The sequence below is a fragment of the Mytilus galloprovincialis genome, chromosome 6 (genome assembly GCF_965363235.1).
Source record: "Mytilus galloprovincialis chromosome 6, xbMytGall1.hap1.1, whole genome shotgun sequence".
NCBI lineage: Eukaryota > Metazoa > Mollusca > Bivalvia > Mytilida > Mytilidae > Mytilus > Mytilus galloprovincialis.
The window spans coordinates 21,690,916-21,710,544 of record NC_134843.1 but is presented as its reverse complement, the minus strand read 5'-3'; the positions used below and the strand labels follow the sequence as shown (position 1 = coordinate 21,710,544).

Below are 19,629 nucleotides of genomic sequence, written 5' to 3'. Positions count from 1 at the left end.
ACAAAAAAAAAATAACAGATCAAATACTTACCTCGATACCTTTATATAAACGTTGTCTATAGGTCCAAATTTTAAAATATTAGAAACGAGAATTAGTGTCAAGCGTTGTCTATATATACACTAATTCTCGTTTCTAATATATACATATAAAACTCTTCTAAACATCAGTCCAACACTGCTATATCTGTACATTTGCCTTCGCAAATTTTTTGTTCTTTTCTCGCCAGGATTCGAACTCATGCTACTGATATATCGTGAAAACAAATCGCCTGCACTGTATCCGATGCGCTAGGCCACTCGACCACCTTAGCTTCACAAAATAAGGCTTTCGGTGGCCGGGTGACACCTTTCCTCGTCGGTTTAAATCTAGCGTCGTAATATAGTACATTATATATAAGACATTAAGATGGTATTGTTACAGATCAGCTGAATTATCCATAGTAAAGGATCCTACAAATTAATGCAAGATACAGTCACAGAAATATTTATATTTATAAGTACGTCCGAACCAGTATATATATACAAACAACGCTTGACACTAATTCTCGTTTTTAATATTTTTCAATTCGGGACAAAACGTCATTTCTTTAATAAAAATCTACCACGGTAACTTGTGTTATATAAAGACATCATGGTATGCATTTGAGTTGACATGATGTCATTTGTTATTTTTGTTGTCTATTTTTCCATTTCTATCTATATGTAAATAGCTAAAACTGAATACATTATAACAAAATAAATGTTACACAAAATAAAGCATTGGAAGAAGTTATGAATGGTAACAACCTATTACTTCATAGGCATAATTTGAAAAAAAATAGTTCTTCATTGAACATTGCCATTTCGCTGTGAGAAAAATAAATGAGTAACGATCGATCTTCTTGAAATGCGTAGTAGGAATTGTTCCGTCAACAACAGTCCCGCTCGTTTTGCAAACAATAAATGTAGTTTTGAAATTACAACATAGCAAAATTGTGTAAAAACGTGCGGGTGGTGTAAATTGTGTTACATGTATTTGCAAAGATTATATTTTTTCTGAGACATATGTCTGTTATCTGACTTTGAGCTAGTGACACTTTAATGGACAAATCATTCACGAGCAGGTGCATCAACCAGTATGTGTGATATATATGTCCCTTGTTAACTAAAGCATATATATATATATATTGCTCGAGAAAAAATTAATGTGATCATAAAACTATTATTCCATAAGTCTATTTCAATTGTTATTCTTCATTACTAGATTCAAAACAAATGGCCATATGTAAAACAATGATACATATGGTAAATATGATATATAATGATGAATCATATATATCATTTGGAAAATTTGAAATTCTTTGTTATGCTTTTTGATCATTTTAATTAAAATGAAATGACACAAACCAATAGGAAAAGTAAAAGCGTCAGAAGTTAAGGATCACTAAGTCTGCTTATCGCTTCTGCATTAAACGGCAAATTGTATCACATAATCTAATACTTGTAATCAATGTGAACTAAACAAAACAATATGTACGATGGTCAACGTGTATGCGTTGTGATAAATGTTCGCACCATTGGAACCGTTAAAGATGATATGTGTAACATTTTATTCCTAGTTTTTTTGTGAATGAAGATGAAACCAACCAAATAAACAAACATCAATTTCGTAAATGGTTTCTATCTAATTAAGTTGATAACATATAAATGAATACACAGACATTAAAAAGAAAAGTAAGATATCAGGTTTATTACCAATTGTTACAGTACAATATTAGGTTATATTTATCAAATCATCTTTGTAATTTGCAGATCTAAAGATAGTGAAGTTGAACAGAATGACGATGGTATGATTTCAATTTTACAATACTATAGCAGTTTCATAATTCATACATGGTTAAAATATAATGATTTTCTCTATACATGCTTTCGTTCTGCAAGCATTTATACGGTTTATAAATTATAAGAAAACGTAAACAAACAAGATTTGCTTTTTTATCATTGTCTTGGATGATAAGATTGTCAAATAATCAAGCTTTTGGGTATGATGAAAAGATATGTTGTATACAACTATAAAATAGAAACAATAAAACATAAAATGTATGTTACAGTGAATTTTTGAAATCAGGGATTTTGTATATACCATTATAAGTCCTATCTGATTAATCTTTTGTGTAGGATTTTCGGCCTGGTACCCTTTGTTAACTATTATTCATGTGTTTTTCTGTCCTATGTGTTCCCGCATTTGTTTGTTTTGTGGTCTTGTCATGTAGTAATGTCATTGTACTGTTATATTTAACATTGCCACGAAAGCGGGAGGTTTGGCATGCCACAAAACCAGGTTCAACCAACCATTTTTTTCTAAAAATGTCCTGTACCAAGTCAGGAAAATGGCCATTGTTATATTATAGTTCGTTTCTGTGTGTGATACATTTTAAAGTTGTGTTTCTGCTGTGTCGTAGTTCTCCTCTTATAATTGATTAAATTTTAGTATGTAACCCGGACTTAACTTCTTCCCAGTCGATTTATGAATTTGATTATTTTGTCGATATGATCTCAGTCTTTCATTATTAAAACTTCAATCATGACGTCTTAATTGTTTTATAATTCGACCAAAAAATATTATCCTGTCTAATTATGTTATATAAAGAAGAAAGTTTACGTGTGTCTGCCTATCGTCTGAAAATCATAAGAGAAACATATTACTAGTGAAACGACTGGAAAAACTTTAGTAATCGAACTTTATTTGTAGGTTAGACCCTTACCGTATACAATTATCAGAAATATATGTTTCTGTGTTAACTTTGTTGTTTGAATTTGTTGACGATCCTGCCCTAATCTAAACGTCTACAAACGAATTACGTAATACTTTATTTCAAAGTTCTTTCATTTTTTTACAAATGTGATGTTAACTTGTCGTTACCATTAACATCGTGTATTTTTATATATTGTATTCATGGTTAGCATGAACATTTTCCGTTAGGAATGAAACCGGTGGCAACAATGTGAACGATTTTTAATACAACGATAATACTGTGGATTTGTTTATTTTTCAAGGGTAACGTTTTTTCGTAGTTTGAGGGAAACGTGCATATTCGTGTGAAATTTCGTGGTTTTGACAAAGTGTGTAAACATTCCGTAAACAATTTTGTATTAAGTGAACATTTGAATTTGTTGTTCCTCTGTATCCATGAAAGCCATGAAAAATTGGTATACAATGAATGATAATAACTCACAGTATGCATTGTATTTTCTAGTTATGTCCTTCATCAGAAAAGTTGGTTAGCTGTACGCGCTTTTATGACGCCATTTATCCGACAAAGGAGACCGTCTGTATCCCTTCATTATTATTATTTTTTGGATTTGCTATAAACACTAGTCATAATCACATCTGAATGTCGTAAACAGGAATTGACACTTAGTTTAATCATTAACTCAGACAAATGTATCTACATGTAGTGTACACATTGTCCAGCTGTAGAAAGAAAACCATTACGATCTCAAACAGAAAGATTTTGAAAGGAAAGCAATCTGTGCCCTTTATAATCAGCGTGACTATATGAAAAGGCTTAAATATGGTGTAGGTATATCATGTTTATATTGAAAAGTTACAAGGTCTTTCAACTATGTGCATAATTTAGGAACAAAAAAAGGCTGAAAATGCTCTTATGTATGTATTGTTTTATATTGGGTTTTTTTCTGAGTACAATTGACATGTTTCGCTTTCAATTTCATACGTGTAGATGGGCTTAAAGAAAACCCATTGTACGTAGCCTCAGGACAAACAAAGGATAATGATAATGGACCTTTATATAGTGAAGTAAAGAAACCCAAGAAAGGACCACCTGTAGAAATTAAAGACGAAAACGCCATTTATTCGCAGGTTGAGAAAACAGTGAAAAAAGGTAAATGTTTACTTGTGTATTTTGACACAATGTTTAGCCTTAACAGCAGTCGAAATAAGAATAACTGAATTCCAATAGTTATTTTAACGTTACAATACGTTGATAAATACACTTACACATTGTTAACACTGACAATCTGCAATCGTTACTTTCAGTGTTATATATGATTTATGTATAAGAAATGCTCTATCGATCATACATACATTATTCCATATCAATACGCAACAAAATCCTCAGAAGGACGAGTTAATCACCAGAACACATCTTTGATTACTGCAGTCATTTAAAAAATACCATATATGCAATATTGGAAACTACATGAACATTCAAATAAAATTTCCTATCGACAAGGTTTCAATAAACAAAGTTTTATTTTTAAAGAAAGATTCAAATGTGAAAAGACAATGTTTTTACTGATGAAAATTCATGCGACCTTTTCTATATAAAATATTAGATGAAGAACACGCAGTAATATGTGATTCATACCTAGTAATTAGCCCTCAACCTTTACATTTTAGCACCATATTGAATTTTAAGCAAAGAATCTGAATTGTGTTAATGCATTGCATTATAGAGGAGCGAAAGGTACCAGAGGAACAGTCAAACTCATATATCGAAAATAAACTGACAACACCATAGCTTAAGAATATTAAAAAATAATAGTACACTAGAAACAACATAGAAAATGAAATCCTGGGCAGCACGAACATTAAATTAAGTTATATTTATGCACACATGCACGCAAAAGTATTATAAAAATGTCCCACTTTAATATACAACAAAAAATCAAATGATTAGGTATGCATATCATAAGCCCGAAACTTGAAATATCAGATTTTTGAAGTGTTTATCGTTTCGTTACTACATGCAAAAAAATAAAATACAATTATGCAAATGCTCATTATGCATTAATTATTCTGCACGTAAACAAATTACCAGATTTCAATGAAAAACATTTCTCAAAATTGTGTTCATCTTTTATAAACTTGAAAAAGTAACACACTTTTGTTTAAGCTCCGTTGCATGTGAAGTCCAAAGGTGACAAACGGTATTATCCTACCTAACTATAGGAATTTTGCAGTGGACTGCATATAGAATTTTTAATAAAATGCGTAGATGTTATGTTTTTATAATGTTAAATCTATCAATCGATGTTATTCGTATTTGCAGTTTTGCAAAACAATGACATATCATGTATATCTATCTCCTGAAAGCAATTAATTATGGAAATCAACAAAACACAACAATATTATGATAAACGAGACACATCATTGAACCAGTGTACTTAAAAGTGTTAAAAAATACAAACTCTTATCAAGGACGTATAACTAACAAGGATTCGTGTCTCGCGGTATCTCGTTAAAATATCGCGTATCGTGAGACTTGTTTTGTATACAAGTAATAGCTTTTCTAGAAAGCTTGTCGTATTTTAGATGATTGTATTGAGACAAGGACGTATAACTAATATACGTCCTTGATTGAGATCAGTGTTTTCGAAGTTAAAAAATCAAAGAAACAAATATGAAAAAAAATAATTTTCTATCAAATATGTCTTACATGGCCGTTAAAATCGTATAAATTACAAAGTTTTTACATTTTTATTAAGGTAAATGTTTTCTAGAAACAATGATTAATTTGATTAAAACCTTATTTAGTTTGAGATTTTGCATTCCTAATTCTTGTGATGATTTATAATTAATTATAATAAAACAAATAATTAGTCCTGATTGTATGTTATTCATTTAATATGAGCTTGTGCTGTTTCCTTTCTACTATTTTTACAGATGTAAATTGTTTATTTAATGAGCTTGTGTGGTTTCCTTTCTACTATTCAATTAAGAAAAGCTATGACCCAAACTACACTAAAATAGTCATTGTCTACTTTCAAAATGACCGAAGCTGATTTGAGAAAATTAATCTTGAGAAATATACACGAATATGTCATAAAAAGAACGAATTGCAAAATATGCTATTGACTATTTGATTTGAACTCTATTAACATGTCAGATTTTTTATCTTGGGACAATGATCTTTCAGTAAAACTTTTTATACAGCACTGTCAACATCACTATGCAATATAGCAAATGACCCATTTGTTGTTACTCCTCACGAGATTAAAGATTTATGTCAAAAAGTACTTTCAATATTTTGACAATTGATTTTAGAAGACATTATTGGAGAAATTATGTCACAGATGACCAAGGTGCAAAAACACAACTCAGAAAAAGAGCAATCACAACTTAGTGGCAATGACCAATCTATTCTGTTCTACATACATGTAGCTGGATATATTGTGTATAAGTTCTCTTTGTAAAAGATTTTCTAGGTACAGTGTGCATAAACTTGGTGTAATTTCAAACTTTACAATCAAATCAGATAGTCAGAATTTTGTTACCAAATATAGCAAGTGGTACAATATCCAAGACCGTGGTGGTCTCCAAAAGCCATGTGACACTTTGTTTCTGCTAGTACGTGAGATAGAACTGATTGTTCGCAAAACTACCAGCACAGTTTTAAGTGCAAATTCTCTCTTAACTGAACCATTGATGGAAAATATTATGAAGTTTCATAATCAAATACTATTGTAACATTCTAATGGCAAATAAAGAGGGTTCAATTGTTTGAGCCGTAACAGAAGACATTATCAATTTATTTCTAAGGATACGTGGTGTTGATGTTACCCGACTTCAGCGTATAACAAGACCAGCAAATCTTTCCAAATGTCATCCTTAAGTTTGAGACAGGCATTGAAAAACATAACCAAAAACTAATAAGAAGGGGTTAACAATAAACTGTAGACTGTAGTGCTTTTTCATGGATTTATCTTGTTTTTTGTTTAAATGTGTCTTCCCTGATCATCATATTTTAGTGTTGATGTTCATGTAATTTTAAGAATCTTTTAAAGAACAACTTATTGCTGCTAAATACTGGGTTTCACTGAATTGTTGATTTTGTGCTCATATCTACCTGAGTATTTGTATTAAAAGAAGTAAACATTCATGTGTTATTTTTATAAAACTAAGTCAGCTAAGACCATGACTATCAATTGTTGAATTGAGCTATAAGGTGTTTCATCATTGGTAAACAATGCACTTTTGTTCATTGTGTATAGAATTATTATAGATAATGCTTTAGTTGTTGTTGTTGAGAACATTTGGTCAAATTGGATTTTGTTCATTGTTTTAGCCACATGATTAGGCTGGATTTTCATCTTTTCATTTTGTAAACTTTCGCAAGTTTGGTCTTTGACAGTAAGGTATATACAGTACATGTATTGATTTTGCTCATTGTTGACAGCCATACAGTAACCTTCAAATTCAGTTATGTACTTTTACATTATCGCAATTACATGTCATCTCCTGTTTTTACTTGCATTATCTTTAGACTATTTTGTGAATAATATGATTAATATTGTCCATAGTTTTGCATGTACATGTGTACTAGAAACTTGTCATCAATGTTGTCACATAAAAGGCAAAAGTTGAAACTCAAACTAAAGCAATTTAGATTTAAATCTATTTTATATCTCAAACACAACATATATTACATATATACATGTATACACAAACAGTGTAACTCTTTAATTTAGACAATAGTCTCTCAATACTTGTTATATTGTCATACACACTTGAATTGGCAATCCTAACCAGATATCATTTTCTCAGTAAAGGTCGATGCCGTGAACATATAACTTTGCTGAAAAATCTTTGTTGATTAGGATAGTTAATTTAACATACACACTTTTAGATGATGGATGATGTTCTATAATTTGCAAGTGCTCACTGGAAGCAGAATTATATACATATGGAAAAGTTGGACTAGTACAAAATGTCTTTTTCAATGCCTTGTAAGGGTCTTCTAGATCTGAAGATATTACACATTCTTTTTTGCATTCAAGTTTAATATGTTGATTAACATCAATTTCTTCATCTAACGAAAGTTCTGACACTGTCTGGTTATCAGACAAATATGAATGATCCAAAGAGACTGAATCCACACTGGTGCATGTAAGCTCTTCTGTTTCAGATGACAGAAGATCTTCATCATGTGCGATGTCTGGCGTACGTGCATGTATTTCAGTTTGCCCTTTGTCTAATTTTGGTTTGCCAGTTCCATGTCTTTTCCTGTGATATGGCACATTCTACCATTACTTCCTCTTAGGCATTCTATAAAGTAATGAGGACACAAATTAATAAACAGAAGAAAAAAAACCAAAACTAGAAAACATATAATATGAAATTTGTTAAAAAACCCAAAATGGAGCTCTAGTCAAGAGATATAAACAATTCACCAAAGTATAATCTAAATATTGATTAAACTGTTTTTGAGCTAGTGTCCGACATGCTGACAACAGACAACGTTATACCAGAAATTAATATGGGCGTATAAAAAAACTGTATATATTATTTAAATTGTAATTTTTGCAAGTTGTACATTGTGACCTGGCGTTAAGATTTATTGATTATTTCACTAAAATCATTCGATTAAAGCATACAAACACCAACAATGACCAAAACATGCATAATGTCAACCTGGAATAATATATATTTCATACCAAGTCATGTTTTATAACAAATTCAGTGTGTCAAAGTGTGTTAACTTTGATAAGTAAACCAAATGCTGGTTTCAAATTGATTTTAGCAAGTGCTGTGGGGAAAAAATGTACATTGATACTTGGGAATTGATGTACTGATACTGTGATCACCTGTTTCTGAGGTGTGTGAGTATTGCATATGAATGTTGAGTCTGTAGATGTTGTTTTAAACATTGATAATTCCAGTTCAGGACTGTATCATTTTATAACACAGGATGTTGACCTTGACAATCCAGAGAAGCTGCGTGCTAAAACCTATTATGCAACCCCGACCGCACTTATTATTGTTTCTTAACACGACTATTTTTTTTATCATTTTTGATATTGCATGAGCATGATGAGGGACCCCTGATAACTGAGACAGAAGTATAAGACAAATAAAAAAATATATAGGAAGATGTGGTGTGAAATCCAATTAACAATTTATAAAGGTAAACCATAATAGGTCAATGTACAGCCTTCAACATGGAGCCTTGGCTCACACTAAACAACAAGCTATAAAGGGCCCCAAATTTACCAGTGTAAAACCATTCAAATGGGAAAACCAACGGTCTATCTATGTTTTATGCCAGATAGGAGGCTTAATTTTGCCCAGTAATCTCAAAAGCATGTACAAATGTAAGGAACAAAAGACCATTAAAGTACATTTTGTTTACTATTCCTATATTGACTCTGGAGCTGCTAATAAACTGCATTGCCCCGGTTCAGATATTTGGAGAACGAAAAAAATGAAAATTAATATTAGTAAAGAAAGACTCAATATCTATTTCATTTTCCAAAATAGGAAGCTCATTTTTTTCTCTGCAAGTCTAAATATATATAATGTAAGGAACAAAATAACTTTTATGCATTTTTATGCAATGTGCATTGACCTTATACCTACAAACTAGCAGCTCTGCTCTGATAGGTAGATATTATGAAACAAAACAGAGCTGTTAAACAATTGTTCATTTTGTAGCTCAATATTTAATCAAATACTCAACATAAGAAGCTGAAATTTGCTATGCAAGTGTAAAAAGGTCTAAGAAATGGGAAAAAATAATGCAATATGTGATTGTGTAGCCTATATTCAACAAGATAGCTGCAAAATAGCATCCCTGCTCTGATTGGTAAATAATTGACAAAAAAGATGGAGGGGGTGAAATAACTTCAATATTTGACTAACCACTTAACAAATAGAGTTGAAACTTGCTATGCAAACGTAAATATAAAACAGGCAAGGAACTCATTCAACCTAGATCGTCTTTTAACACCAAAAATGCAACTTTAGCTGAAAAAAATACAAGCCCATTCTCCATGGAAGTCGCCATTTTGTTTACTGAAAAGGGCTGATTTATATGTTATATTACACGTGAAATACACAACAAAAGACGCTCTAATTTCATCTGCAAACGTAAATATTATCTAAAACTTGAAATTAAATAATTTTGTACAAGTAAATGCAATAAAAATGAATAATTTCAATGCAACATGACGGGTCATACCACCTCGGTCTCAGCATCACGGCCAGCATCTGGAATCCTTACTTATAATCACTTATTATGATGTTTATAAGCGTCTTATGATGTTTTTGTAGTGAAATATCATTTAATACTATAAATTTACATCTACTTAATATGTTTTTGTTTATTCATATAATGTTTTTATACTTACAAATTGATGAAGAAATCTCGAAGCGGCGGTTCCCGCTGAAGCTTTCTGCAGATCTCGTGTTTTCTCGCGATTCGCGGTACTTCTCGGATTTTATCAAGACGGTATCGGGAATTTCCTATCCTTCTAATATACGTCCTTGCTCTTATCCACCGTTTAAAAATGATATCGCAATTCGGAAGCGTTGTAAGTAATTAAGAAATTCACAAATCTTGGTCTTAGTTTTCAATTATCCGGTCAAAATTTGTGCTAGGTAAACAAAAAGGCATATAGACAAAGCATATAAACAAAAACAAAAGACAAGAATACAAAAATATACAATAAAACATTAACACTATACGGGATGTATGAGCATCGAGCCACATCAAGTATATGTAACATATACAAAGACTAAACAACAAAAGTAATTATTTGCAAAGACATTTTAAAAACACTGTTACATGTTATTAGGATGACAAACAACGTCATTAACTGGAATCTATACTACAAGGACACAAAATTGAATTTTCATGCATAATCTATACAAAATCTTACAATTTTGCAGAACCTGTAGCGGTGACCCATTCTTATTATATATATATATATAAAAAAAAACATGATAAAAAGACCATGAGTTAATTTTGACATATTATTTAAAATTCTATGGAATTTAATTTAGACGCCCTAACCACTTTAAACTTGCATTAAGCTGCTAATTTTGTGAGCCGTGTTAATGGCCTCCACTGTTCACTTTGCTATTTTTGTCTGTGCATTTGACATGATTGGATATCCAATATCCTATATTTTTTTTGTTTATTCTATTGAAGACATGTTATTGTCGTACATTAAAGTACAACTATTTATGGCAGCTTAAGTTATTTTGCTGATACGTTTTTAGAAAATACGCACAGGTTTTATTTTGTTACATTCGGCTACAGGTACAACTGAAAACTGGAAAAGGTTTAAAATTCAGTTTGATGTTTTCTATGTTTTTTAATTGCACTTGTAATGTAATATCGAATTGTCTTTCGTTGTTGTGAATTCTACATAGTTTTTATTCCTTATTGAAACAGATATATAAAATAAAATATCCAACAATGAGGCATTTCTTATCACTGAGCCGACTTTCATAAATAACTGTAACTAAAGATGATTAGGTTTACCATATCCGACGCAATGCAATTTATTGTTTGATTTTAAAAGTTATAATTTGATCATACTTTTGAGAGTTACCATGTTGAAGGGAAAGGCAGTTAAATCCATTTCATGATATTTAACAGGTAAACAGAAGAAAAAGGAAAAGAATACGAGAAAGGAGTGGGAAAATGGTAAGATAAATATTGGCAATACTAATTTAAACAATTCATTTTTAGAACAGCAAATTTGGTAATTTCAAGATAAAACTTAGCCGAATTTATTTTCAATCTGTAGCTGTGTTAACTACAATAGCTGATATCAATAGAAACTAATTAACCACACAGGACATAAGCTAAGGGAATTTCGGGATGAAAGAAAAAGTGCATGAACGTAAGAAGTAAGATAACATTAACCATGTTAACCGATTAGGAACAAATTTATTATAATATTTCATTCAACAACATTGAAGAACGTTTTCTTTACAAGCAAAAATGAATGGAAAGTATACAAATAGAAAAATCGTCTGATCAATAGACTGAAGATGCACATCCTACATTGTAATGTGTTATCTAAATTGCTTATAAGGTTCAGGATCAGTAAACCTCGACGCCACAAATCAAAATTCAATTCGCAGACAAAGGTGTCAATCAACAATCACCAATGAAATACGTTCTTGTAGATAATACGTTATCTTTTCTTAATAATTGTAAACAGAGTACAGTATATAAGCATCGACACCCTCAACAATCTTAACTGATATTATATAAAATTTCCTTTTAGGAATTCAAGACAAAGGCATAGAATTAGGTTAGTTGTCTATAACAGAAATGTAAGGCATTAATAACAAATTAATCAATTAAACTAATATAAGTTCAAGACGATTGTTGTTTCAAAAGTCCTGATGAAAGAGATGCAGATAAAGGCAACAGTAGTATACCGCTGTTCGAAATTCATAAATCGATCGAGAAAAAAACAAATTCGGGCTACAAACTAAAACTGACGGAAACAGCAAATACACGAGGATAAAAACGATACAACAGAAATATCAAATGCAACACACACAGAAACGAAATATGAGATAACAATAGTCATTTTCCTGACTTGGTAGAAAAAAATATTGTGGGTTGAACCTTGATCAGTTTAAGAGAAGTCCGAGTCCGAAGTCAGAATATGAAACAAAAGAAACTAAACAAAATGACAATAATACATACATAGCAACAGACTACTAGCAGTTACTGACATGCCAGCTTCACAACTCAATAAAACTGATTGAAATATTATGTCTTCATCATATGAATATCAGGCATAATCCCTGTTGTTAGCGGTTAAGTATTATACCATCATGAAATATATGAGAGGAACATAACCCGTGTCATGCCAACAACTGATTTTTAAAATAAATTTGTCTAATTCTGATGCAAAGACCCTATAAGTGAATCGATATTAAAGCCAAAATATGCAATCTTTTACGACCTGACAACAGTATCGTAACTATATCCCTTCTTAATAAGTCTGTTTAAAGGTTTTTTTTTAGCTTTTAAGGTGAATACTGACATTGTGTGCTTTGTACAGAATATTACCATAAAAGATTAGATGTGAAATACCCGACGTATAAGATGTCTACATGTTGAGTTATATTTACGAATTATTTCCTTATACCGATGATAAAATTTAGTAAATGTTTTGACTAGTTTGTGATATCGAAAACCCTGGCGTAAATTGTTTTCAGTAATACATAAATTTCTCTTCTAAAATCCAATACGTTGTTACATACATGTACACGAGCGAATCGTACAAGTTGAGATATATAAACACAATAAGATGGTGACAAGGGAATGTCACCATCTAACAATGGATAATTAACGATAGGAAACGAAAAATCATCTCTTTTAGCGCCCCGTTAATGATATAGATATCAAGATTGAGGAAAGGACAGTGGTCATTGTTAGTATTTAGCTTTATTTTAAGTAAGTTCAACAGGATAAATTTCTTTGGTATACATACTGAAGTCGTCATTATTAAGAGCCAATATATCATCAAAATATCTAAAAGTATTGTTAAATTTTTGTATCAAATGTTGTTTCGAGGGTCTTTGTTGATTTTATTCATTAATAGCAACTCAAAACAATACAAAAAACAGGTCTGCAATAAGTGGTGCACAGTTAGCCCCCATTGAAATTACAAAATGTATATAGAGTAGAAAAATCTAAACTTAGAACAGATTCAAAATCGCCAGTACATGCATTCAATTTATCTAGTACCTCCAACGAGTTTTTGACACTCAAAAAGTAATTAATTCTACTATTTTCAAAGGCCTTATTTGAACAATATATTATCATGTTTTTGATTGTACCAAGTGGCTAGTTTGGAGAATAGACACTTAAGAAGTATAACAATGGCTTGAAGATGAAATAAATCTATATTTGTAAGGTGTTTTGTGTAGCTTCGGAAGCCAGAACATAGATGGGACTTTTTTGTATTTGGGTCAGCTAACAGTTTGTGTTTGTTACAGATGTCGTTTTCTGAAAATGAAGTCAGTTGGAATGTTGGTGAATTTGTTAATATTCTTTTGCAGAACCTCAATGTAAAATTTACGTAAAAAAATCATGATATTATTAGCAGCTTATCAGCCGGGACAAAAACAAATACCTTGGTTTGTTTTTTAAGTTTATGTTTGATACCGGAAATAGGGTTTTTATTTTATGGTTGTTGTTAAAAGTAAAATGTTCTTTAAAATGTTGTATACGAATATCAACTATCTTCATTACTGAATCTTATGAAAATAGTTCAAAGATTTTTTGTCAGATTTTTCCCGTTTTACCTACTTCAAACAGTAAGTACGGAGTGAGTAGTGGATGATATCACGACACTCATTCCAATTGATAATTGACGGGGGACGATATATAGGTCTTTTACTGAGGAATGATTTTAAATCTCGGTCGCGAACGATGTTAAGGTCTCCTGTTATGACATGGGAAATGGGGCCATAAGTGTATTCGGAATTACTGCAATTACATGACACCGGTGTAATATCACTGATATTTACATCTTTACATACTTGGCTATAATTAAACACATATTTCCGGGTAGATATATTGTAAATATAACTAATAAGGGGAATCAGTATTATCAAAATATCCAGGAATTTGTTCTTTACAGAATGGTTGTTTAAAATACCGGCAATATTTACAAAATTAAAACCTTTATTGACATACTTTAATTTAATAAAATGTTTTTAATGATCTTTAGGGCAATCAATATTGAGAAACAGTTTAGAATAACAATATGCCATTATAATTTGAACGATTTCATACTTAGGACTGCAATATGAAAATGTGTTGCAATCAGCTTAAATTTAATGTAATTTATTTATAGGTAAAGAGCAGGGCTTGGTTAACAGATAATATCTGCCGTTGTTTTTTTAAATAGAAATTAGGTCCAAAATATTTGCATGGTTGGTCCGAAATTATCTTTTATTGCGATGTTTTCTACGTCCATGAGAACGTTTTTACGAATAGTTTTAGACATTATATCAAAAATGCTAACAGAATCGGTTCTTGATATATTACCAATCCTAATGATATTATCATTAAGACCGAGAGGGTGGACTGTCTGTAATTTTTTAATCCAATCAAATTGAATTATTTTCCGTGATCGTACAAACGTTGAATGAGATTCACCAGGCTGCTTATTTACTACTTCTAAAGGTTGAACTGGTAAATATTTAATAGGGTGATTATATAATATTGTATCGTTGTTTTGTGTTTTTCTCTGTCTTGTATGTTCTTGCATTGATTTGTACTGTAGTCGTGTCATGTAATGTTGTCCTTTTAGTATCATATTTAATATTGCCATCAAAGCGCGAGGTTTTGATATTTTTTATATAAATAAAACCCACTATTTTTTTCTTAAATTGTCCTGTAGCAAGTCAGGAAAATGACAATCTTATAGTTCTTTTCTGTGTGTGTGTGTGTGTAACATTGTCGTTTAGTGTTTTGTAGCACTTTAGTGTTTCTGTTGTTTCGTTGTTGTCCTCTTATAGCTGATGTGTTTCCCTCGGTTTGAGTTTGTAACCCGGATTATTTTTCTCTCAATCCATTTAGGACTTTCAAAAAGTGGGTATACTACTCATCTACTTAACCTTTATTCATGTATATCCACATTTTAGGCCTAGTTCTTCAGACAAAACGTTATACCTTGATTTTAAAGTTTAAGGATACAAGAAAAAAGTAAAATCACAAAAATACTGAACTCCGGGGAAAATCAAATCGATAAGTCCCTAATCAAATAGCAAAATCAAATGACAAAACACATAAAAAACGAATAGACAGCAACTGTCATATTCTTGACTTGGTACATGCATTTACAAATGTAGAAAATGGTGGATTAAACCTGGTTATATAACGCTAAACCTCTCACTTTGTGTGACAGTGAAAGTACTTAATGTAGAAGACATCCTGACTCATGATGATAAAGCCACGTGCCAAATATCGAAGGCTCGAGTCAAATTACGAAAATGTTATTGCTATGACAACGTTTGTATAAGGAGAAGAATACAAAGGGAACGAGAAGAAAACATGACATTGACCCAATTTGTCCGATATGAACTATGAATCTAATTTTCAGATAACCTTCATGTAATTCTTGATGAAAATGCTAGGATAATTATCTACTTGGCTTTTATTTGAGAGAATATATAAGTGTTCGGTAATGCAGATACTGATGAGTGATGCCTATAAATCATACTACCTTCGACTCTGAATTTCTGCATGCCCTGTGTCCAGGATTGCGGGAACGTTATGCATTCCTATATGTGCCGTCGCCACTAACGATTTGACGTCGCGTTTTCTATGTATTTTGTTACTATGCTTATGCTTATGTTTGAACGAATATTGAACCATACACTTGTATTTTAATAAGATTCAAAATTAATCGAACAACGCGAATATACACCTTAATACCCAACATTGGTAACGTTACTAACGGGGAGAGATAATGGACATGCTCAGATTGAAATCTTTGCGAGCGGGGAACAGAGCATCGGTGACGAAAGTGTTTAACAAACTGGAGGACGCCATCGTTAATACGCCTTTCAACCCGGAGGAAATATACACATTATTAGAAGCAGTTGAAAAGAAAAAGGAAACTTAAGCTAATATCGACGAACCGATTTTAAATACAGTGGACTCGGAGGGAACTACAAATGAAATAATAGAAATAGATGAGTACTATTTAGAGATAGAAAGTAAAATTAGAAAATACAAAAAGATCTTGAAACCGTCGCCACCGCCACTTTTTCAATTCTAGATAGCAATGACCAAGAGTTTATACCTTTTAATTCATAACAATTTACGCATTCCAGTCGGGAGCTATCACAAACAAGTTCAACTTCAAGCCAAAATCATCACCTACCTAAGTTAACGCTACCAAATTTCAGCGGAGATATATTACAATGGCAATATTTCTGGGATTCGACAATTAATCATAACAACACTTTCAGACATTCAGAAATTCTCATATTTAAAGTCTTCATTGCAATCAGATGCCTCAAACGTAATTGCAGGCCTCACAATGACCAACCCAAATTACTACAAGGCTATTGAACTTTTAAAGAATCGTTATGGCCAAACCAACAAAATAATCAATGCATACATGAAATAACTTTTGAATATGCCGGTGACTGATGAGTGTTTATAGAGTTTAACAGCATTTTACGATAAGTTCGAGGCATACATCAGAGGTCTAGAATCATTAGGACAATGTAAAGAAATGCCTGGTTCGTTACTGATATCAGTAACTCTCTGGAAATTGTGGTTCGTTACTGACATCAGTAATTCTCGGGAAATTGTGGTTCGTTACTGATATCAGTAATTCTCGGGAAATTGCCGCCAGATTTTAGATAAAATATTACACGTGAAAACGGAAGTGATAATAAGAATATACAGAAACTACGAGACGCTATTTGCAGAGGGCTTTCAATTCCGGAATCAGGACTAAATGAGTACTTGTGTCAACCCGTCAACAACTTGTATAGCTAATCGCATCTCATGTTTTTTAGCCAGTGTTAAGAAAGATTTTAACAATATTTTCCCACCAGGCGAAATATAGATTTATCAAGGTATGAAAATAGCAATAAATTCCACATAAAGAAAAGCTTGCACATTCTGTAAAGGAGGTCATGTTTCCAAAGGTGTCGCAGAGCATGAAAGAAGAATAGCCATTATTAAATAGAAGAAATTTGTTTTAATTGTTTTGGTACACACAAAATATCTGATTGTCGCTCTTAATACGACTGTAGAATTTGCCATCGTAGACATCACACATCACTTTGTAAGAAAAATAACTACACCTCAATCGGACAATAATGAAAAAACAGAAACTTCAATGTTGTATAAATCGGCAAGTCAAGAAACGTCTACCGTTTTTCTTAGATAACGTCGATGGATAATACAGCGGAGGCAATCATACTTTCCGACGTGGGTGTACAACGGTCTTTTATAACTGAAGACTAAGCTACCAAATTAAATGTACAGAAAGAGGGATCCGAAAGTCTGAATATAGTGTCTTTTGAGAATAAAACTAGCAGTATTATACATCTAGACAAAACTACGATACAGTTGAAAGCTAATAATTGAGAAAGTATACATATCAAAGTACTGATAGTACCCACCATAACATCAACACTGAAGAACCAGAGTAGAAAAATCACGCAAGATTACAGTGTCTACGTGGATTACCTATAACACACCCTTTTACAGACGCAAAGTCTTTCGAGCTTTCTCTTCTTATAATTGGAGCAAACTTTTATTGGAATATAGTGCAAGATAAAGTAATACGTTGAAATGACATATAACAATTCACCTTCAATGATGAATGTTTTGATATCTCACAAACAGGAAAGTTGCGTGTTTCAGAGACGTTTTCGATTCCTTGTATACGTCAATGTGTGAAATACCACTTTCGAAAATGCTCACAGTACAATGAAGTAACAGGTACAGTACGGGTAGGGACTTATTTTTATGGATGTCTTAATCCGTCTAGTCGGATATGAATAATCGGACATTTTTATGGTAGGTAGTATGTTCATTAAACAACAGATCCAGGTGTGAATGGTCCTTTCATCTTAATCCGTGTTGCTAAAATTACGGTTCACTGATTTCAGAATCAGATTACCTGTAATTTTAACCTCTCAGTCATTTTATTGATTATATTAGTTCTACATCGTATTTGACATAAAATATTTTTACAGGTGAAGTACTGGAGAAAACTTTGTTTAATAAAAATAGCCTATTTTTGTTAATTATGGTTTTGATATTTCAACTGTTAATATTTATTTTCTTTGTTCCTAAAAAATATTTTTATTTTATGTTCCTTTTCGTTTGTTTTTATTTTTTGTATCTTTTTGTTATTTGTTTGCATAAATTGTTTAAACATGTATATTTTTACATGTATTCTATTTCTTGAAGCTTACGGTTATTTTTATTTTACTGATTTATTTTCCACGTAAATCCATTGATTAGCAGAATGCTATCTCAAGTGCTGCTGCATACATTTTAGTTTGACGCGGTCACATGCAAAATATTTCTAAAATTTGTATTTAATATTCAGTCTGTTGTGTCAGTTCCGAGATAAAAATAATTACAGTGAGCAACACTTGTATATTATTAGTAGCTTGATGATTCTTTGTAGTTTTTTTACTGTAAACAAATATTGTCCGAAAGTTGGAGATGTATGACTAAAATAGAACGCAAATAATAACACTAGAAGAAAATATTGATTCTTCCCGGGCATAAGTTTATTTTAAGATTTCCGTGTTTGTTCATTATGCTAAATTAATATAATTGATCTGCATTTGGGGGTAGGGGGTAAAAGGGGTCCGGATCTCGAAATCCCGGGCTTAAAAACACGAGGTCACAAGGTCCCGAATTTAAATAAATTTAAATCCCGACATCGCGAAAAAAGAATTCCCAGATCCCGAAAGGGTTAATCCCGAAATCCCGAACTTATTTGCATAATATTAATTTACGCACAATCCATGTAACAAAGGAAACTTGTATGTTATATTTTTTATAGCAATCTAAAAGAAAAAATTGCCGTGAAAAGACAATTCCATGATACACATATCAGTGATCAACAGCGTGTGCACGTGGTTGAACTTTAACTTGACTCCACTCACAATAATATTGAATGCTAATAAAGATCGATTTTGTCCACTGCACGAGATTTTTATATGGCGGGAAATGTCGAAACAGTAAACACAGGTGACCTTACTGACCGACCGTGGGAAAATTCATTCATGATTAAATTTGATGTGGAATGATTGACAGTATTGTGTTTTAGTTTTGAGGCTCTTGATCGATTTACCAGAATAGAAATTTAATCGAT

The 19,629-nt window shown here is 31.7% G+C and overlaps 1 protein-coding gene across 1 annotated transcript in view; it reads left to right on the top strand.

The window, feature by feature from the left end:
• LOC143078040 (uncharacterized) overlaps positions 1 to 19,629 on the top strand; it is a 72,919-nt gene that overhangs the window by 31,853 nt on the left and 21,437 nt on the right. The window contains exons 4-7 of the mRNA XM_076253048.1: positions 1,792 to 1,826; positions 3,723 to 3,884; positions 11,388 to 11,435; positions 12,025 to 12,051. Coding sequence (XP_076109163.1) covers positions 1,792 to 1,826; positions 3,723 to 3,884; positions 11,388 to 11,435; positions 12,025 to 12,051 — 272 coding nt within the window. The remainder of the gene's footprint in view (positions 1 to 1,791; positions 1,827 to 3,722; positions 3,885 to 11,387; positions 11,436 to 12,024; positions 12,052 to 19,629) is intronic.